Source organism: Phoca vitulina, unplaced genomic scaffold (genome assembly GCF_004348235.1).
Source record: "Phoca vitulina isolate PV1807 unplaced genomic scaffold, GSC_HSeal_1.0 scaffold20, whole genome shotgun sequence".
NCBI classification, from domain to species: Eukaryota; Metazoa; Chordata; class Mammalia; order Carnivora; family Phocidae; genus Phoca; species Phoca vitulina.
This window is the reverse complement of record NW_022589723.1, coordinates 25,076,818-25,099,102: the sequence shown is the minus strand read 5'-3', so window position 1 is coordinate 25,099,102 and position 22,285 is coordinate 25,076,818. Positions and strand designations below refer to the sequence as shown.

The 22,285-nt window shown below is 36.4% G+C and overlaps 1 protein-coding gene across 4 annotated transcripts in view; it reads left to right on the top strand.

The window, feature by feature from the left end:
* ADAM10 (ADAM metallopeptidase domain 10) overlaps nucleotides 1-21,543 on the top strand; it is a 136,037-nt gene extending 114,494 nt beyond the window's left edge. For all 4 annotated transcript variants that reach the window (XM_032418012.1, XM_032418015.1, XM_032418013.1 and 1 more), the window contains exons 11-16: nucleotides 2,000-2,150; nucleotides 2,970-3,153; nucleotides 3,851-3,959; nucleotides 4,878-5,098; nucleotides 17,369-17,495; nucleotides 19,290-21,543. In XM_032418012.1, the coding sequence (XP_032273903.1) occupies nucleotides 2,000-2,150; nucleotides 2,970-3,153; nucleotides 3,851-3,959; nucleotides 4,878-5,098; nucleotides 17,369-17,495; nucleotides 19,290-19,384 (887 nt within the window). In that variant the 3' untranslated portion in view covers nucleotides 19,385-21,543. The remainder of the gene's footprint in view (nucleotides 1-1,999; nucleotides 2,151-2,969; nucleotides 3,154-3,850; nucleotides 3,960-4,877; nucleotides 5,099-17,368; nucleotides 17,496-19,289) is intronic.
* The last annotated feature ends 742 nt before the right edge of the window (nucleotides 21,544-22,285 follow it).

Sequence of the window (22,285 nt, the reverse complement as noted above, 5' to 3'; positions counted from 1 at the left end):
GCCATAAGGGAACACAAGCAGGGGGAGTGGGAGAGGGAGAAGCAGGCTTCCTGCCAAGCAGGGAGCCCAATGCAGGGCTCGATCCCAGGACCCTGGGATCATGACCCGAGCCCAAGGCAGACGCTTAATGACTGAGCCACCCAGGCGCCCCAAGGAAATTTGTTTCTTAAATTATAATGAGATATGTGTCTATTATAATTTTTGCATTTAAACAGCACCTTTTCCATGTGTCCTAGCTTATTTGAAGTAATATTTCTATATGAGATAAAAACCAGTGTGTAGTAAATATTGCCTCAGAGGTTTTCTGACTTTATCATTTTTCCTTTTCTCTTAAATTACATATCTTACGAATTCTGAAATGATGATTTTACGATACTTTAGAATAAAGTCATTATTACTTAGGATATATGTCCATGTGCATGTTTCTAGTCTTAGAGAACAGAAGAGGTGGTACAAAATGAAAGAGAGGGAGAGAGCTTCAGTTAGCTCTAAGATTTCCTTTAATATTTGATGTGGTTAAGGATGAATTTTCTAAATATAAAGCTAGTCTTTCTAGAATAGTTTGGATTCAGATGTGCCTTGTGTTGAGTTCATGTGTTTGAGATGTGTTCCCTTATGTTTATTCAGTTCTCAATTTGAAGCCTGTACTACAACTGTTTCCCACATCAATTTGATGTAGCAGAAAGAAAAGAGCACCAGATTTTAGATCCCAGAAACCTGGGTTTGGTCTTCGATTTGCCCATACTGAGGCGTATGGTTTCCGGCAAGTCACAGTCTCTCTGGAAGTTACTTTTCTTTTCTAGAAAGTGAAGACATTTGATTCTTGTCATCTCCCTGCAGATGCTAAAGGTCTGTGATCTTCTGATCTTACAAAGAATAGCATTCCTCTTCCAATTTTAAAGCCCATTGATAAAATTCGAGAACTTTAAAAGAGAGCCTAAAAATTTTTCTAAAATTATTCACTGTGCCTAGACCAGACTGTCTAACCTTAATGAGCCAGGATTTGACCCAATACTGTTAGCCTTTTTGGGAATACAAAAAATAGGAGTAATATGTCATTCTTCCCTTAGAGAGCTTGGGTCTAGCTGAGGAGCAAATTAATGTACATTAAAAAAAATTATTTATTGACTAGGATACAATCAGCTAAGCACAATGTGGGAAATTCTGTAAGACAAAATGACCCAATTTCTTTAAATAGTGTAAAAATAAAAAGAGAGGAAGGAGTCTGTTATATTTAAAAGAACACATATCAACCAAAACCAGCCATGGGGTTGAGGATCCTTATGTGGAACTTGGTTCAAATAAACCAGTTGTAAAAAGACAGTTGAGGAAATTGAACACGGATTGGCTATTAGATGCTATTAAGCATATTGTTAATTTTGTTAGATGTGATAATGCTATTATGGTTAGATTTAAAAAAGAAACAAACTCCTATCTCTTAGATTCATCCTGGAGTATTTACAAGAATAAATGAATATGTTAGGTGGAATTGTTTATAGCATATTGTTGATAGTTGTTAAAGCTAAGTGATTGGTACATGGGAGTTCATTGTACTTCTACTACTTTTATGTATGTTTGAAATTTTCTATTAACACAAAAGATTTAATTTTTTTCAGGTTGTTAAAGCACTAACTTAATTCGTATTTGCATAATGTAAATAGTGCGGTTTCAATAAAGCTCAGTGTGGCCTAAATAGAATGTTACCACTTCCAGAAGGGACCTTAGAGGGGACCATAATGTCAAATCTCTTCACTGTACAGATTAAGAAACTGAGGCCCCCCAAAAGGGAAGTGACTTGCCCAAGGCCACATTGCTAGTTAGTGACTGAGCCACTCTTAGAATTGAATTTAGGTCTTCTGATTTCGAGATTCCTAGTTCTACTTTTTGTATTCATCAAATTATCCTTTCTCCCTTTGTTATGAGGTTCCAATGTTTGTGGATTGTAAATCAAATTAATGTGTGCAGACAATGCTTACTTTGTTTTATTGATTTTCCTCAGAATCTGGCCAACCTATTTGTGGAAATGGGATGGTGGAGCAAGGTGAAGAATGTGACTGTGGCTATAGTGACCAGTGTAAAGATGAGTGCTGCTATGATGCAAACCAGCCAGAGGGCAAGAAATGCAAGCTGAAGCCAGGGAAGCAGTGCAGGTACCCTGCCCGTTCCAGGAGTGCTCACGCTGCCGCCGGTCAGCCAAGGGCAGTTGTGACCGACTTAAAACTGACATTAAGAGATGCATAGTGTTGGGAATCTTCGTCTTTATTTGCTGTTGCCTTATTTATTTTTCTGGAGTAGCATTGATGAGTGCACTGTGGTTGGCAGATTGAGCTACTTGTAACTTGTGTGGTGGGTATTAAAAAAAAAGACAGGCAAAAGTCAGGACACTCAATAAAATACACACTGTTCAGTTACTAACTTAAAAATGTGACTATCATCTGTATTTTTAGAATCTTAACTTTAAATATTTAGGTAATACTGATTTCATAGACTCTTGTAATTTAGTGTCATATAATTATTTCACTTGTCAAACTTACTTTGGTAGTGGTAGATATAAGCAGTAGAATATTGCTTGTGCACTACTTTTTAAATGGTTGGTCTGTATATCCTAGTTTGATTTTAGCATATAAATGTGAGAAAATTTGATGAATTGACTAATGTATGATGTAACTGTGAAACACTGATGGCTCACCTAATATTAAATCTATTTTCTATGATAGCCTTCCACTAAAGGCAGGTAGAATAAGAATGTTGAATATAGTATGCCTTGATTATAAAAACAACACAATCACTTTTTTACATTTATAGAATGTTGAAATTTAGTAGCCTCTTAGTCCAAAATTTGAAGTTGTATACCAGTGACATACTTACCATTTAAAAGATGAGAGTTATGATTTAAAAATTAGGATCATATCTATGTATATAGGAGATATGCTAGTGATTTTCTTTAATCACTTTACTGTTTATTCTAGCCCAAGTCAAGGTCCCTGTTGTACAGCACAGTGTGCATTCAAATCAAAAACTGAGAAGTGTCGGGATGATTCAGACTGTGCAAAAGAAGGAATATGTAATGGCATCACAGCTCTCTGCCCAGCTTCTGATCCTAAACCAAACTTTACAGACTGTAATAGGCATACACAAGTGTGCATTAATGGGGTAAGCGTTTGATTTATAAGCTTTTTATAAAACCTGCTTTTTCAGAATAATTTTGTTACTTAAAGCTGCAGAGTTCCAGTAATTGATCCTGGTCCCTGTTTCAATAATACCTCTATCTGTTTCCCCATAAAGCCATGAATGTATCATGTGGCGTAAGTGCCTGGTGGCATTTGATTAATTACTGACTTACCTTTCATCTGTCCACTGCATATGTTTGATAGTCTCTAGAGGAAAATAGTTGTATAGCTAGGCATATGACTTGGTACTGCTTTTGAGTTTTATAAATTAGTATTTTAACAGCCTACATAAAAGAACTCTTTTGGCCATTTTATCTGAATGTGAAGCCTTTAAAACTTTCTTGGCTAAATATTTACTTTACATGAGGAAAATACCATTTTTCTCTTCTTATAAAGGAGCCATAATAACCAATGTAAAACTGATGCTCACCTAATCTCTTTCTCTGTTTTGGTTTTGTTTAGATTTTTTTAAGTTGGCATTTCTTTAAAAGATTTGCTACCTTATTTGTACTTAACTCTTTTTCAGGTGTGTTTATGTGACCCATTTCTGATATTAATCTTTGTTTTTTCCACTTGTATTTCTACTTAATTATTTTAGCATCAGAGGTGTGTATCTGTCTATTACTGTGAACAATAGGTTTGTATAGAGATTAAAAACTGGTCTTTTACTTTTCTTTCAGCAATGTGCAGGTTCTATCTGTGAGAAGTATGGCTTGGAGGAGTGTACCTGTGCCAGTTCAGATGGCAAAGATGATAAGGAATTATGCCACGTCTGCTGTATGAAGAAGAGTAAGGCTTTTAAAACACAAGAATATAAAATCTCTTTTAAAACCTAATTTTTCTGGGGCACCTGGGTGGCTCAGTCGTTAAGCGTCTGCCTTCGGCTCAGGTCATGATCCCAGGGTCCTGGGATCGAGCCCCACATCGAGCTCCCTGCTTGGCAGGAAGCCTGCTTCTCCCTCTCCCACTCCCCCTGCTTGTGTTCCCTCTCTCACTTGTCTCTCTCTGTCAAATAAATAAATAAAATCTTAAGAAAAAAAAAAACTCCTAAATTTTTTTAAAGTTTATTTATTATCATTATTATTATTATTTTTAGTAACCTCTATACCCAACGTGGGGCTTGAACTCACAACCCTGAGATCAAGAGTTGTGTGCTCCTCTGACTGAGCCAACCAGGTGCCCCTAAATATATGTATTTTTAAGTAGACTCTACCCCCAACGTGGGGCTTGAACTCACGACCCCAAGATCAAGAGTCACATGCTGTATCAACTGAGCCAGCCAGGCGCCCGTTTTTCTCCTAAGTTTTAAGCATTAAACTTTGTTATCCAGTTTGGACAGATAATTTCCACCAATACTGATCCTCTGGAAAATTTTAAATGTAGCATACATAGCATTATGTTTCTAGTATTATGATCCGTACAGTGTTTTAAAAATGATAAGCTAGACAAAAACCTGCCAACTTTATGGCAATAATTAATATAAACACTGTTAGCCATTGTAGGTACTAAGTCAAGAGTTGGTGGCTGTTTGTTTATATTGTATGTTTAAGGCGAATTACTAATGGTGTTATCCAGCCTAAACTAATGCAAGTCTATATAACATGTCATGGTAATGATTTTAGGCAGTTTTTTCCTTTCCTCCCTCTCTCCCCAGCTAGCCTGGTAGGAAATCTGATCTTCAACTTATATTTGGCACTTCTTTTCCAGTGGATCCATCAACTTGTGCCAGTACAGGGTCTTCGCGGTGGAGCATGCACTTCGTTGGTCGAACCATCACCTTGCAACCTGGATCCCCTTGCAATGATTTTAGAGGTTACTGTGATGTTTTCATGCGGTGCAGATTAGTAGATGCTGATGGTCCTCTAGCTAGGCTTAAAAAAGCAATTTTTAGTCCAGAACTCTATGAAAACATTGCTGAATGGATTGTGGTAAGTATAGTTTTTATTTATAAAGAAAACTTACCTTAACATGGTTTTTTTGTAATTTTACCTGGCCATCGATCACCAATGTTATGAGAAAATCACTTCTTTCCTATTTATGCTGGAATTAACTTTATCAGAAGAATGATTTTTAAAGTTCAGTTATCCCTGTGTATTATTTTCTTTTAAATAAGTGGTCAGAATCTCCACATGTATATTGTTCATAGATTAGTTGGTAGATGATGGGAGTCCTTCTGTTTTACTCTGCTCCCTGGTTCTTCTCCTGAATGGGTTACTTCCTCCTTTGGCCCATATTATTAGGGCATTTTCCTCAAGTTGTTTTGGAAAACCTTGCTTGCTTTTTATATTTCTCCCTTGTCTCAATATGACAGATAGCCAGCTGCAGCTTCTGTTTTGCTGAACAGGAGACATGAAAGAGAAATTGGTGATTTTCTGAAGGTTTTTTCTGTTGTGTCAATATAATTTCTTGGTCTTTATCTTGTCAGTGATCAAAAATGTTGAACAGTTAAGATCCGATACAGAGCCTTTTGCAGATTTGTTAATGATTATGGATGTTCATCCAGCATAAATCCACTGAACTATATTATTTTTAAGCCCACATTTCTCTAAGCTGTACAGATATTGAATTACCTGAAATTTTCTTAAAAGATTGCTGAGAATGACTATCTGAAGTCTCTTAAATATTCATGTTTCTAAGTGATTATATTAAAATATCAGGAAATTTGCAAGTGATATATTTGAGGATGTGCTATATCTGAATTGAATGAGTTTGCTTTGGAAATTGACTTAGAACTCAGCTCCTCCTCCCTTCCCGCATTCCCAAATTGTTTCTTACATTTTCTGTGTGTGTTCAGGACTGAGGATGCCTTAAAGGCACAAGAAAAGTCGTCTGTGGCTTGTCATCCTTTTTGGTACTCTTGTAGTAACATTTGCAATAAAAACTTTGGAATTATCTCCAGTACTAAAATAGTGTTTATTGGGGCGCCTGGGTGGCTCAGTCAGTTGAGCCCCTGACTCTTGATTTCGACTCAGGTCATGATCTCAGGGAGGTGAGATTGAGCTCCAGGTGGGCTCTGCACTCATCAGGGAATCTGCTTCTCTCCTTCTCCCTCTGTCCCCCGACTTCACGCATGCATGCGTTTGTGTGTGTGTATGTGCACATACATGCACATACTCTCTTTCAAATAAATAAATAAATCTTTTTAAAAATGGTGTTTATTATACATAGGAAGAATAATGTTTTGCATGTTAGAGTATATGATTTTAAATTACATAATGATTATGAGGTAGAAGGATCACTGAACCTGGATTTAGGAGGCCTAGGATTTATTTGTTTGTAGAATACTTTCTTTTTTTTTTTTTTTAATTAAGCTCTATGTCCAACTTGGGGCTTGACTTCACGACCCTGAATCAAGAGTTGCATGCTCTACCTACTGAACCAGCCGGGTGCCCCTAAGAGACCTAGGTTTTAAACCAAAAGATGGGTCAATTGACTTAACTTACGTCTCCTTAAAACATGATATGTTACTCATTTTCATACTCCTGTGCTTGGTGCATAATAGGTGTTAAAAAAAAAATATCCGTTAAGCTAAAGGTGCCTTTGGCACTGTGGCAAAATGGAAAGATTGCAGGCTTGGGAATTATGCAAGGATTCATATCATCCTCTGGCATTTGTCAGTTCTGTGACTTCAAGTAGCTTGCCTTGGCCCTTTATTTCCCTCTTTTCAATTCAGATCCAGCTCTTTTTTTTTTTTTTTCCTTCTCCCTGATTATCTCTAATAAGAGTAAGTTGAGATCTGGTATACTTATCCACTATAGAGGACAATGTATTTAAAAAAGTAATCTGATAATGGAGATCTCAGAGTTATGTTCTACTGAGTATATGTTGTGCCAGATATTTTAGGTTTTCTAGGTAGTGAATCATATCTAAAAATAATATTTTTTTTACTTTTCTCCATTATCTCTAATTTTGATTCCTTTTATTTAGCATATCAAAAGCTCATTCATTCCTATTTTTAAAATATTTAATGGAAATGATTTTTTTAAAGTATTACTTTTTTCCCAGGGTTTTTTTTTTTTTTTTTTTTCTTTTAATGGGCATGGAGCCTAGCACAGGACTTGAACTCAAGACCTGAGTGAGATCAAGACTTGAGCTGAGATCAAGAGTCAGATGCTTAACTGACTGAACCACCCAGATGTCCCTAAAAGTATTTTTAAAACATTTTTTCATACTTAGATTTGAAGATTTAGTGAAATGCTTCTTACAGTGAATTAACAATATGAAGTCTTTTCTTGTGTTCTGAAACTGATTAATCAGGCACTTTTAGGTTTATACAAGTTTGCCTTAAGTGAGTGTAGAATGCTTTCATTTTATATCACTGTTGACACTCACATGCCACTGTTTCAGATAGCATGGCCCGTAATGCTTGGAGAGTACCACTAGGCTATTGCTGCATTTGTGGGCATTCCCAGGCCAAACAGATAACAAAGATCCAGTTTCTTAGAAGCTATTTGTCTCACTTGTGTTCTGTGTAGAGTTCACTTGCATAGCAGAGTTTATTTTGTTGCATGAATACTTCATGCTTTGGTTTTCCATCATGTCAGGAAAGGGTCCTTCTAGTTAATAAGCTAGGTTATTAGGATGCTGGGGTGTAAGATGCTGTGAAGGGGAGGAGGGTTAGTTTCACTGACTTTCCTTTCCAGTGGGGCCAGTGGCTTTTTTCTCCTTTCTGTAGCATACCCTGGCACCTTTTCTCCTCAGATCGCATAGAGTAAGAAGAACCTGAACAGTTTAATACTTTTCAGGGCATGAGGTACTGACTGCGGCTGATATCATGGAAATGATGTGAGAAAACTTTTACTTTTTTTTCCTGGGAAAAGTTGTTTTTGATAGTATTTTTAAAAAAATATGTTTGCTATATTTGCTGAGTGCTTACAGTGTGTCTGGCAAGGAGATAATGATAAACATCCTTTGGATTTATCAAGGAGTCATCTAGTCCTTAAAAAGTTTGAGAGCGATTACCAAGAAATCTTTTGAGACTCTGCATCCTTATCTCCTTTTTTTAAAAAACATTGTTGAGGACATTGGTAATTCTTTTTTACTTTTTTCCATAGTTATTGATGTGTTCACATTTTCTACATCCTTTGTATTAGATTTGACATTGTAGAAAACTATCTTTGACTTTGATTTTTTTTTTCAAATTTATCATTGTATTTCTCCATCTTTTTAAGATTTACTTATGTATTTGAAAAAGAGACAAAGCATGAGTGGGGGGAGGGGCAGAGGGAGAGAGAGAATCTCAAGCAGATTCCACACCTAGTGCTGAGCCCGATGGGGGGTGGGGTGGGGGGGGCTCTATCTCAACCCTGAGATCATGACCTGAGCTGAAATCAAGAGCTGGACACTTAACCGACTGAGGCACCCAGGCGCCCCTCTCCCATCTTTTTAAAAAGAATTTCCTGTTATTTTGTGACTTTTTTCTTTTTAATTTGTTTAGATTTATCAGGAGTTTTTCTTTTTTATTATTATTTTGATAAGAATCAATTGTATTTCTCATTTTTAAATTAATTTCTCCTCTCATATTTTGTTGTAACTTTATGAACCTAAGTATTAAGTTATTAATGTTATTCTTTATGAAAGATTGAAGCCAGTGTTTTCTGAGTACTTCATAGAACACTAGATCCATGGATTAGGTGGGCAAATGCATCTGGAAAACATTGCATAGTATAGTCTCCTCTTAGATACTTATGAGAATATTGTGGGATATATGCAGTAAAAAATGCTTAAATTTCATTTTCCAAACTTACCTGACCCCAGAAACCTCTATTCATGTAAGGCTTATTAAACCCTAGATATCCTTAGAAGTCACTTGGGGGAATATTGGTTAAGATCAGTAATTCTTTTTTTTTTTTTTTAATATCAGTAATTCTTATTCCTGGTTATTCATTAATTAGGACTTAGACTAATTAATTCAGAATCTCATGGGATGGCACTTCGTATCTGGGTCTTTTAAAAGCTCCTCAGCTATTTCTGGTGGGGAGCCAGGACTGAGAACCAACCATTCATCTAGAACCAGGGATCGGCAAAATGGCTTATGATCCAAATCTAGCCCACTGCCTGTTTTTGTATGGCTCACAAGCTAAGAATGGTTTCACATTTTTAAGTAGTTGAAAAAAAATCAAAAGATATTACTGAAATAATATTCCTTTGAAAATCATATGAAATTGAAATTTTAGTGTCCATAAATAGTGATTTATTGGAACATGGCCACACCCATCTATTTACATATTGTCTTTGGCTGCTTTTGTACTTTGAGTAGTTGTAGCAGAGACTGTATGGCCCCCAAATCTAAAGTATTTATCTAGCCTTTTAGAGGAAATGTTTGCCAACCCCTAATCTAGAGCACTGGATCTCAAAGTGGTGTCCCCTGACCAGCAGCATCAACATCATCTGGGAGCTTGAGAGAAATGCAAATTATCGGGCCTCACCCTGGAGCCACTGAGTCAGTAGGTGATAGTGCATGCTGAAGTTTGGGAGCCATTTTTTTAGTCTCTGCAGTGTAATGACTCCTTTTTAAAAAGGCTTATGACAGAGATTCTCTACTCTGTCATCCTCACATGTTAAAATGGAGGGTGGGTGTGGACCTGCATTGCCTAGTAGAATAGGCCACATAGCTATCACTTGTGAAATTTGAACAACAAAGATGCAGTATTGTCACAGGGCTTAGCATATGGTAAGGATTCAGTATATATTTGCTAGATGAATGAAGCAGACTTCTTAAATGTCATAATTTATATGGAATAGATAAAAATTGTGCATATTATCTTAACTTTGAAGCTGTAATATCTTCAGGTTTCTCTCGGGGATATTTTATCCTGCTTGCCCAGGCTGCGCTTAACGTAACTAAGAGATTAGTAGCCAGTTGCTTTCTGCTTGGCAGATTGGTGTGAGGGGTGGCACGCTGGGGGTGTTGCAGTATGGAAGAACATTTAGTCGAAGTCTAGACAACAGTGTATTCTGAAGGATAGAAGCGAAGCTTTCTGCCCCTGCAGGATGGCAAAACCAGCATCACCACAAGGAGCTGTGGGCCCAAAAAGGCTTTGTGAGCCACAGGACGTCTAGAGTGCATTTGCTGAGAGTGAGTTGTCAAACACCGAAACATTCATTGAAACGATTATATGGTTGAGTTTTTCTGGAGATTTTTTTTTAAGATTTTATTTATTTATTTTAGAGAGAGCGTGCACGTGCTCATGCTCGTGCTCACGCACAAGAGGGGAGAGGGGCAGAGGGAGAGAGGCAGAGAAGCGGACTCTGCACTGAGTGCAGGGCCTGCCACGGGGCTCCATCCCAGGACCCTGAGATCATGACCTGAGCTGAAATCAAGAGTCAGATGCTCAACCGACTGAGCCACCCAGGCGCCCCATGGAGATGTTTAAATACAGTAAAGACTATCCTATGTCTGGAGAGACTTGAATGTATGTGTTGCTCCTTCCCCCTCACAGTTTTCTTTTGGGTGATAGCTGTTTTATCAGTTTATAATCCTGTAGGTCCCTTTTGTTTATTTAGATTATTAAATAAAAAACTATTGTAATTAGTACATAATAAATTAGACTGGTAAATTTTGACCTTTTAATTTGTAATGTTTACTTTTTTTTTCTACTTTGTGTTCTTTTGGCCATGTAAATGACTGTGTTGAGTAACATCTGTCTGTTTGCTACGTAGAATTATTTTCTCAGACTTGATTTAGTGCTTGGTAACTGCAAAGCTGTGTTTTAACTTTTTGGTTATCTTCTCTTTGTCTCTTAAGTTTCACTTAACACCCTTGTATCTGTGAAAGGCAAGAGTTGGCGCATAATTTACACTCATTAAATGTTTGTTGAGTAAATGATGGCTCTCCTTTCTTTCATGTTCTAGCAGGTGGACAAATTGTGATCTTTTCTCCTATTTTTCATTTGCTAGCCTGCTTTGTATTCTTTCCTCTGATTTTATAGTATGTATAAAAGAGAAAAGAAACAATTTCACATTTAACCAATTCTATGATAATTCTCTTTTAAAAGGAACATTAAAAAATACCCTCCACCAATGGTGGCCATATTTACTACACTCTCAAATACACCATTGTTTTGTTTAGTTTTTCTTGCTGTCTTCTCACCACTGTGATGTTTTGTTTCCCCACACACTAAACTCTGAAGAGGTGCTGTCATTGTCACTGAAACATCTCAAGCTGTGGGCTTTTGCGATACGTAGTTACCTGGAAAAATTTGGGGGAAGTCCAAGAACACTGCTAAAAGGAACTGGAAGTTCTTAAGGACCTGGGTGCCATATTTTAAAATGTTTATTGATCTCAACTGGACCCTCAACTTTTGACTTTTGTTTTCTACAGTTATAACCATTACTAAATCTAGGCTTTCTCTCTTATGTGCTTCTATTACTGTCATACTACTTGCATCTGTATTTAAGACTTTCTAGGTACTAAAAAACTAGTATCAGAGATATCAAAACCACCATTTTTTACATCCTCTTTCTGTTGTGAGAGCCTTTTCACACTATTTGTATGTGAGCAATCTAGAAATAACAAATGAGCTGTTTAGAAGTGTTTATAAAAGTCGATATTTGGAATAGTGACTCACCTGTAATAACTAGTCCAACAGATACTTTTTTGTGAAACAGGTGCTGAATTTGTAGGATATAAATTCAGGGAGCTTGTAGTCCAGTTTGGATTAGAGAAGACTAGTGCAGAGAAACTTGTTTTCATTTCTGCCTGGTGTTTTCATAGAAATTAGGGAAGACCTATTTAGGGAATACCTCTTTAAGGAGGTGATACCAAAACTAAATTCTTAAGGACTAGAAATAGAGCGTACAGATGGATGTTTTATGAATAGAGAGCATCTAAAAAGTCACATATGTATGAATCTTTTTAAATAAAAACTTTTGTTTTTACTCTTTTTCCTTTTGAAAATGTAATTATCCTTTCTTTTAATTGACAAAGTAATGCATTGAAAAATAAGCCACCTTTTCCCCTGAAGCCCAGTCTTCTCAAGATGATTTTTTTGGTATATTCTTCAGAAACTATCTATACCATTACAAGAATATATTTATTTCTTTATTTTTTAGAGAGAAAGAGAGCTGAGTGGGTGGGGAGGGGGAGAGAGAGAGAGAGAGAGAGAATCTTAAGCAGGCTGCACACCCAGCGCAGAGCCCAACATAGGGCTCGATCTCATGATCCTGAGATCATGACCTGAGCTGAAGTCAAGAGTCGGATTCCCAACCGACTAGCGCCCATATATATACATATACGTATACATACATATATACATATATGTGCATATATATACGTATATCTGTATTTAAATCTATTTAAGCAGGAGGGCAGAGGGAGGGGGAAAGAGAATCCCAAGCAGACCCCGTGCTGAGTGCAGGTCCGACATGGGGCTCGATTTCATCCCTGAGACCAGGACCTGAGCTGAAACCAAGAGTCGGTTGCCCAACCAATTGTGCCACCAGGCACCACCCCCCCCACATAGATATTTTTTTAAAGTGAAATCATACATGTGCTTTGCCATACTTTATTGTGCTCAAGTTTTATTTTTTTCCTCTCTCCTGGTTTTAGAGACCCTTGGTGGGAGAAGCTTTTAAAGAAGGGTTTTACATAGAGGGATGGCATAGTCAATTCCGTATTTTAGGTAGTTGTAACATTGATGACCGTGTGGAAGATGGTTTTGAGCAGGGAAGACTAGAAGGAAGGAAATGTGTTAGAGAATATAATGGACTTTAGGAATAGATGTGATGTAGCTAGCACATCAGCCTGACAGTAGGAAAACCATTGATTCTTTGTGCTTATGGATTGGATCACATTGGAGGTGCTTCTTCCTTCCCAGAGGGTATTTGGGAATGTACAGTAGTTATCAAAGTAACTGAAGGGCTCTACCGGCATTTGACGGATGAGGGCCAGGGATGCTAAATTTCCTGTGTTTCCTGAGTGGTTTCGTACCACAGGGCCAGCATGTCTACACTGAGTAAGAGGCACTCATCTGCATCCTCGTCATTGGTGTGCTTGTTTAAGATGCAGTTTCTTGGGCCCTCCACCAGAACAGCTGAATTGGAATTTGTAGGGTTTTGACCTGAGAATCTGTGTTTTAATAAGCATATCAGAGAATTCTTAAATCTACTGAGTGATAGGAACCATCCCTTTACCATGTGAGTGCTGACTATTTGAGCTATTTTCCCAGTCATAGGACTCTACTTCTACAGCCAGTCATATATTCTCAGCTTCCCACCAGATTCTCAGGCAGGTAGTTAGGATAGAGATTTAGAACTGAAGAGTTAGTGTTGGATGGTATCCATTTAGGTATAGGCTCCAAACTAATGTCCTGTATGTGGGTATAGAACAGGGGTTGAGAGACCACGGCCCATGGGTCAAATCCAGTCTGCTCCTGTTTTTGTAAATAACGGTTTTTTTGGGAAAAAAAAATATGGTCACACTCATTTGTTTGCCTGTTATCTATGGTGGGTTTTGTTCTAGAATGGCAGAAATGAGTAGCTTGACAGAGACAAGTCCAAAATATTTGTTGTTTGGCCCTTTATAGAAAAAGTTTCAGAACGTGGTTCTCAGTCTTGGCTGCATAATGGAATAACCTGGGCAGTTTTAATAAAATTACTGATGTCATAATCCCTCCGCCACCCCATTTGGGTCTGGGATTTGGTCTGGGTATCATGAGTTTTAAAAGCTTTCTAGGTGATTCTAATGTGCAGCTAAGGAGAACCACTGGTATAGAGCAGGAAGAACACTTGTAGGAGTACAAACTGGTGATTTTAGTTCTTTATGTATTTTACTAGGTCAGAGTGTCAAAAATGCAGACAGTGGCTGGAGAAGAAGGTCCTACTTCATTAAGTGCCATATTTAAAAGGCCTCTGGATGCTAGGAACAGGACAGAAGCTATGCATATAGACTATGGAAAGTTTATGTAACAAGGAAAGGAAATATCCTAAAGACTCCCAGGGAGAGCAATGCTCTGAAAATTATTTTCTGTAGAAAAGAAAAGAAAATTTTAGAAGATTCTCTGGCAGTCCTCAGTAGGATACAAGAAGTGGCCTCTGAAAAGTAGATTGTAAACTTGTGGTTTCCAAGCAAGATTCAGCTCTGTAAACAGGTCTTGTATGGTCTGTGCATTGTTTTTAGAAATTTTGAGTGAGGTGCCAGCATTTGAAAACAGATTTCACATAAAAGTTGAGATTTGTTAGCTTTGGAAAAATCAAATCTTTCAGTAATAAGGCTGAGTTGCATTATATCTTACCTTCTCCCTTCCTGAACAGTATATTCCTAAAGCCATTAGGTGAGGCCAAGTAAGGTAGGCCATCCATGCCAGGTGGGGGGAGCTGTCGTGGCACAGAGCAGGGTGTTAGAGCCTGAGCAGAGTAGGGAGGGTATGGAATGGGGAAGAAGACGAATATGAGGTGTTGTTAAAGCCCAAGCAGGATGAGAAGGGCACCTTGTGGAGGGGCAACTGGCTTGGGATATCAGAGTACAAGTGTTATGAGGAGGGTGTCTACATAGGAGGGGCAGTTCTAAAGCGAACCAGGGCGCCTTGGAGAAATGGCTGATTCCAGCACTGGGGCAGGGAAAGAACAAGATAAACCTAGAACTAACTGTGCCAGAAAGTAAAGTGTTCAAAGACTGGTAGGGACATGTTCAAAAGCCACCCTACGATAGTAACATTATAACCCATTGAATAAAATAGGAAACCATGAAGGATTAATAATGAATGAAATGAATAAATTGAAAGTTTGATGAAGAATGGGATATCTACATAGCTTCAAGTTATGTCCTTACAAAATACTCATTGACTACAAAAAAAGAAGAGTATCCTTATGGTGAAGTTTGGCATATAACACCTTAATCAAGTGATCAAGTTAACACATCAATAACGAGATCAAAAACATGTGTCACCTGATAGGATGCAATGAGAATTGCATCACTTCTGTGGTCTTCTTACTCAAGATATATAACCAGAGTCTACTCATAGGGTCACATCCAAGAAACCCAAATTGAGGGACATTCCAATACTAAGTAACTGGCCTATAATCTCCCAAAGTGTCAAGGTTATATTTAAGCCAAGGAAAGACTGGAACTTTTCCAGATTGTAGGAGACTGAAGAAACACAGCAGCTAAATGCGCCACCTAATTCTGATTGGATGGTGTTGGGACAAATGGCAAAACTTGATTAGGGTCTGAGGATTAAATGGTAGTAATTTATCAGTGCTCATTTACTGATTTTGGTAACTGTGTTGTGGTTATCTAGAAAACCCCTTATGTTGTAGAAACTATATGCTAAAATGTTTAGGTATAACAGGGCATTGTGCTAGCACTTTACTCTCAGATAGTTCCAGATTTTTTTTTTTTTTTTTTTTTAAAGATTTTATTTATTTGACAGAGAGAGACACAGAGAGAGAGGGAACACAAGCAGGGGGAGTGGGAGAGGGAGAAGCAGGCTTCCCGCTGAGCAGGGAGCCTGATGTGGGGCTTGATCCCAGGACCCTGGGATCATGACCTGAGCCGAAGGCAGACGCTTAACGACTGAGCCACCCAGGCGCCCAGTTCCAGATTTTAAAAAGTTCTTTGTACTAGCAGCTTTTCGATAAGTTTGAGATTCTTTTAAAATAAGTTTTAATAAAGTTTAAATTAAATAAAGTTTAAATAAAGTTTAAATTAAAGTTTAATAAAGTTTAAATAAAACTTAAAAATATGTATATATATGAAAGGCTTTATGCACACATGAATAAAGTGGCTTGGGGTATTTTCTGCAACATGTATTTTTATTTTAGTTTTTATTTACTTTAATTACAATGCCCTGCTGATAAAGAAAGCAGGATAGAAGTAGTAGGCTATTGTTACAAGACCCCTTATCATAAAAAATCTTAAATGGGAATTTCTTGGGCAATAATTAGCAGTAACTATATATATATATATATATATATATATATATATATATATAAATAAAATCTGTGTTAAGCCAGTGTGAAGGTTATAAAATAACCTTTTAATAAAAGGTATAATAAACATTCAGAATAGTTTTGTATTTTGTATGATGTTTTTAGTACTTACTGTCTTAAAATTTAAATATTTTGAATCGCAAAATAGAATTTAAGAATAGAAACCATAATTTTTCTATAAATAGGATTATGCCAGTAATTTTTGGAGTTGTTTTTGTTTGTTTGGCTTATTGATTTGTTTAATATGATTTAAGTTAGAAGTGAAATTTTTAGTTCCTTCTTAGACTGGGTAAACTTTGTAGAATATGTATATCCTTCCACTTTTCATATTAAAAAAGAATATGAATATATATGAATATAAATGAATATATAATAGATATGATATAAATATATAATATTTTATATATTATCATATGTAATGATAATGTATAAAACATAATAACTAAGATATATATCATATAAAAATAATTTCATAACAGTAGTCTGGGGCTTAAATTCCAAATGAAATAGAATAACAGGAAAAGGGAGGGGCTCAAAAAAGATAGAATTTCGATATTAACTTTGATTAGAAAAAATACATAGTTCGAGATTATTTTAAAAATTTATCTAGAAGTAGAATTTATTTAAAGATTTTATTTATTTATTTTGACAGAGAGAGCGTGCACAAGCAGGGGGAGCAGCAGAGGGATTGGGAGAAGGAGACTCCCCACTGAGTAGGGAGCCTGATGTTGGGCTTGATCCCAGGACCCCGGGATCATGACCCAAGCTGAAGGCAGATGCTCAATCGATGAGCTACCCCAGGGCCCCTAGAAGTAAAATTTAAAGCAAGTAATATACCGCCTAAGTCACTAAAGAATGTAAAAGCAAACAGACATAGTTTATAAGAGTAATAGGAAAAAAAAAAAAAGGGAAATATTCAAACCAGAAAGTACTTAATAACATTGGGAAACACAATATAAACTATATTCAGGATGGACTCTAGTTTTGCATGTGAGTTTATCTGTGTGTATGACCAACATAGCTGTTTCTAGAAAAGAGACTGAAAGGAAAGTAAGATTGAGTGGTTTCATCTGGGGTGTGAAATTATGGGCGATTTTTTTCCCCCTTTATGCTTCTCATATTTAAAGAAATTAATCTTATATTTGGTATCTGTACACTTCCCAAAGAACAAATGTTCTTCAAAAATTAAAATGTATATATTTTATATAATATAAAATATTCTAAAATATTTTACAGTTCTTTCAGTAGAAAAATCTGTTTATTTCTAGGTTTATTGGTGGGCAGTATTGCTTATGGGAATTGCCCTGATCATGCTAATGGCTGGATTTATTAAGATATGCAGTGTTCATACTCCAAGTAGTAATCCAAAGCTGCCTCCTCCTAAACCTCTTCCAGGTAAGATAGTTTGAGCAAGGTATGTATTTTTATAACTCGGAACTGTTCAGCAGGTAGAATTGAATGTTAAGTCTTTAGTAACAAATTATATAGTACTTTCTCCCTGAGAATGAGATTAGTGGATGAATTATTTAGTTGATTTTTAAGTATTTTTTTTTATCAATCCAATCTAATGGCTGCCAATTTAATGCTAATCTGTCTTGAGTCACTAAAAATATTTAGACTTAGACAATTTTATTTTTGCTTGATACCTGTTTTCTTTTTTCTTATTTTTCGTATTCTAAAATCTTCCCTTTTTTTGTTTTCATTATGTTAGGCTACTTCTAAATGATTGATTTTTCTATTCTAATAGCTAGATTCTTTTGTTTCTAATGTTTGTGCTCTTGAAATATTTTCTCGTACATAAATTCATTTTCCCTATGGGTGATGCTTATGGGGAAATAGAGATGACAGTCTGTGGGAAGGGCTTAGGATAGAGGCTTCAGTCACCAAGTAACCATAGTTTTACTCTCCATCTCTGAAAACAACTCCTGAGCTTTGGTCTCCACGCTTGACCTCTCACGGAGACACAGCATCAGGAGGAGGCTTTCTTTAGATTAGTTCCAGGGATTTGGAGAAGAAAAGAGTTAGGAAGCAACTACACTAAATTATTTAGTTCCCATCTGTTTGTCCCTCGCCTTCCCCAAGCTATTTGTGGCTTCTGGGCTGCCCTCAGAACGCCCGCCCCAGAACTCTTCACTCTAGGTGTGGGGCAGACATGGTGCCGTAACAGTGGCAGAGAACGAGAGCTGAATGGACAGCTGTCCCTCTCCTGCCTCCCCCAGACTTCTCATGAAGCCTCTTGCCTCAGGCCAGGTCTGCTACCCTAAACAGGGTAGTTTAAAACTAGGGGTTTCTTACAACTTTTCCCTCAGCTGCTCCCCTGAATTTACCTATCTTGGGGCAAGAGAGCTCAGTAGTCATGCTTGGGACAGCATCTTGGTTGGAATCAGAGGAAATTTGATTTTGATGTCATTGCTTTTTGTAAATTGACAGTGTTAGCACTGTAAAACATATTAATTTCTTAGGGATTTCTAAAGAGGGCCGCATGACACTCACTAGCCATGTTAGCAATTATGATCTCATGCAGTATAACAATTTTTTTTACTTGATTTTACTTTAAGCAAATTCCACCTTTAAAAACTTAAAAAAAAAAAAAAAAAGACAAACTCTAGATATCATTGAACCCTTCCCAAAAGCACTTTTACATGAATTGTCATATAACCCTCACAGATTATATAGACAGACGGTAGGAGTTCATTATTATCTCTGTTTTACAGGGATAGGCATCTGAGTTTCAGAGAAGTTAAGTCATTTACTCAAAGACTCCATAATTTATTCCTCATGGATTCTGTCCTCAGAATTCATATTAATCTAATAGTTATGTCTGTTGAGCACTTGAAATGTGGCTAGTTTACATTGAGACGTGTTGTAAATATAAAATACATACCAGACTGGGAAGACTTGGTGTACAAAAAAGAATGAAATAGTTCATTAACACTTTTTTGTATTGATTACACCTTGAGGTGATAATATTTTGCCTATATTGGATTAAGTGAAATAAAGTTATTAACATTATTTTGCCTAACTTTTTGACTTTTTTCATTATGGCTACCAGAAAATTTAAAATTACATTTATGGCTTGTATTTCTTTTGGATAGTGCTGATCTAGAACCTTTCTTATTGAATTAGCAGCTTTGTTTTTTAAGATTAAGCACCCAGTAAATCCGTTTTACTTTTGTTTGTGATTCGCAGGCACTTTAAAGAGGAGGAGACCCCCACAGCCCATTCAGCAACCCCAGCGTCAGAGGCCCCGGGAGAGTTATCAGATGGGACACATGAGACGTTAACTGCAGCTTTTGCCTTGGTTCTTCCTAGTGCCTACAATGGGAAAACTTCACTCCAAAGAGACACCTATTAAATCATCATCCCCAAACTAAACCCTCACAAATAACAGTCGGAGAAAAAATGGCAAGAGATCATGTCCTCAGACCAGGTGGAATTACTTAAATTTTAAAGCCTGAAAATTCCAATTTGGGGGTGGGGGGGTGGAAAAGGAACCCAATTTTCTTATGGACAGCTATTTTTAACCTAATGGCACAAAGTCTTAGAATATTATTATGTGCCCCATGTTCCCTGTTCTTCGTTGCTGCATTTTCTTCACTTGCAGGCAAACTTGGCTCTCGATAAACTTTTATCACAAATTGAAATATATATATATTTTTTTCAACTGCCAATCAAGGCTAGGAGGCTCGACCACCTCAACATTGGAGACATCACTTGCCAATGTACATACCTTGTTATATGCAGACATGTATTTCCTACGTACACTGTACTTCTGTGTGCAATTGTAAACAGAAATTGCAATATGGATGTTTCTTTGTATTATAAAATTTTTCCGCTCTTAATGAAAAATTACTGTTTAATTGACATACTCAGGATAACAGAGAATGGTGGTATTCAGTGGTCCAGGATTCTGTAATGCTTTACACAGGCAGTTTTGAAGTGAGACTCAATTTACCTTTTTATAATGATAGAGTTGGTTCTGATACTCCTCTTGTCTTCATCCCATGGCTGCTAAGAGCATAGGAGTGACTACGTTGAAGGACACAGTTAAGTGTGCAGACTGGACGTGCGCAGCATACTACTTCAGAGTCCGTTCTTACGTAAACGTCTGATTTCTGCTTACTTATTTTAAACTTTCTAAATCAATTCCGGTTTTGAAATTTTAATCACGCTTTGGTAGAAATTATGTCAATGAGATGATTTTTTTTATTTGTAGCCTGTTATTTGTGTTTTCCGTATATCTAAAGTATGCTAATTATGTTTTTGGTTTTCTCTGATATGGAAAAGAAAAAGCTGTGTCTTTTATTTTATCAAAATATTAGAACAGGTTTTTCAGCATACTATCACTGATCATTGGTAACCACTAAAGAAGGGTGATTTGTTCAACTAGTAGTTAAAATTGTAGATAGGCCTTCTGACATTTTTTTCCTTAAAATATTTTAACAGCAGTGAAGGTGAAACAGCACAATGTCCCATTCCAAATTTATTTTTTAAACAGATGTAAATAATTGGCTTTTTAAAGAAAGAAAGCAAAAGCATTTAATGTATTAACAGGCTTATTGCTATGCAGGAATGGAAGCGGGCATTACAACAAAGTTTTAAGCTTGTGACATATTTATTGCTTCTGTTTTCCAACTACATCACTTAAATTAGAAGTAAACAGCTATGATTTTTCTGGCTTCACATAGGAGGCAAATTTAGAGAACGTTGAAAAGATTTGTGTTTTGGCTTTTTTTTTCCTTTTTGTTTCTTAAGAGTATAAGGTTTACACAATCATTCTCATAATGTGACGCAAGCCAGCAAGGCCAAAAATGCTAGAGAAAATAATGGGATCTCTTCCTTGTAAACTTGTACAGTATGTGGTGACTTTTTTCAAAATACAGCTTTTTGTACATGATTTAGAGACAAATTTTGTACATGAAACCCCAGATAGACTATAAATAATTCTAAACCAACAAGTAGGTAGATATGTATGTAATTGCTTTTAAATCATTTAAATGCCTTTGTTTTTGGACTGTGCAAAGGTTGGAAGTGGGTTTGCATTTCTAAAATGGTGACTTTTATTCTGCAAGAGTTCTTAGTAACTTCTTGAGTGTGTAGACTTTGGAACATGTACATTTTTTGCTTGTAATGTTATCCTGTGGTAGGGTTTTGGCAGGTACACACTGCCCTATTTTATTTTGAGTCTAAGTTAAATGTTTTCTGACAAGAGATACGTGCACTGAACTCTTTCCACTGCAAATCAAGATGTGGTAAAAACAAAAGGATCAAGACAAATGAGATCTAGTACTACTGTCAGTTTAATGTCCACTGTGTTTTATACAGTATCTTTTTGTTCACTTTGGAAATTTTTACTAAAAATTGCAAAAAATAAAGTATTGTGCAAAGATGTAAGGTTTTTTGAAACTTGAAATGCATTAATAAATAGACTTGATGAAATCAACTTGAAGGTTCCATACTCTTTGAACTCTGAGAAGTATCAAAAGGAGCTTCCCGCAAGGCAGCTTTTCCTTACTAACTGAGAGATGATTAAGCAGAGAGAGGATTGACTCTTTCCGCACACATACAGATAGTTTTATTCCAGGTTAGGAGTCCATGAAAAAAAATGTATGATCAGTTATCTCTGTATCTACATACAATGATCATTTAAAAAAACATTCAGCTGATCTCAACTGCTTTACATTACTTCTAATCAATATTCAAAATGTTTAAAAGTCTTTGTCTTGGTAGATGAGCAGAGTCATTTTGGAAACTGTGGTCTTACATATATTTCGCAAAGTTTTGAATACTAAGTACCTCATTTATTTTAAAAGTCTATTGTAGTAGTACATTTTAAAATTTGGAGCCACATTTCCTGTTTTATCAAATTCATAGCAAATGAGAGAACTGACATTTCAGTCTTAACTAGAAAAAGAATTATAAGCCCAGACTGGTGCCCTGCACAGAATAATCTGCCCCAAATTCTTTTTTTTAAATCAAGACCAGCTATAAATAAATAGTATTTGCTAAATGAGTAAATATGCAATACTTTTTAGTTACTTTGATTTATAAACATCAGAGTATATATCATGTTTAATTTTGTTTGTTCGTGAAGCCATTAATTCAGATGATTGCAAATTTGTTGTTTTTACTTACAGTTGAATACTTAAATTTGTTTAGAATGTTTTTCCCCCTCAGTTTTCTAA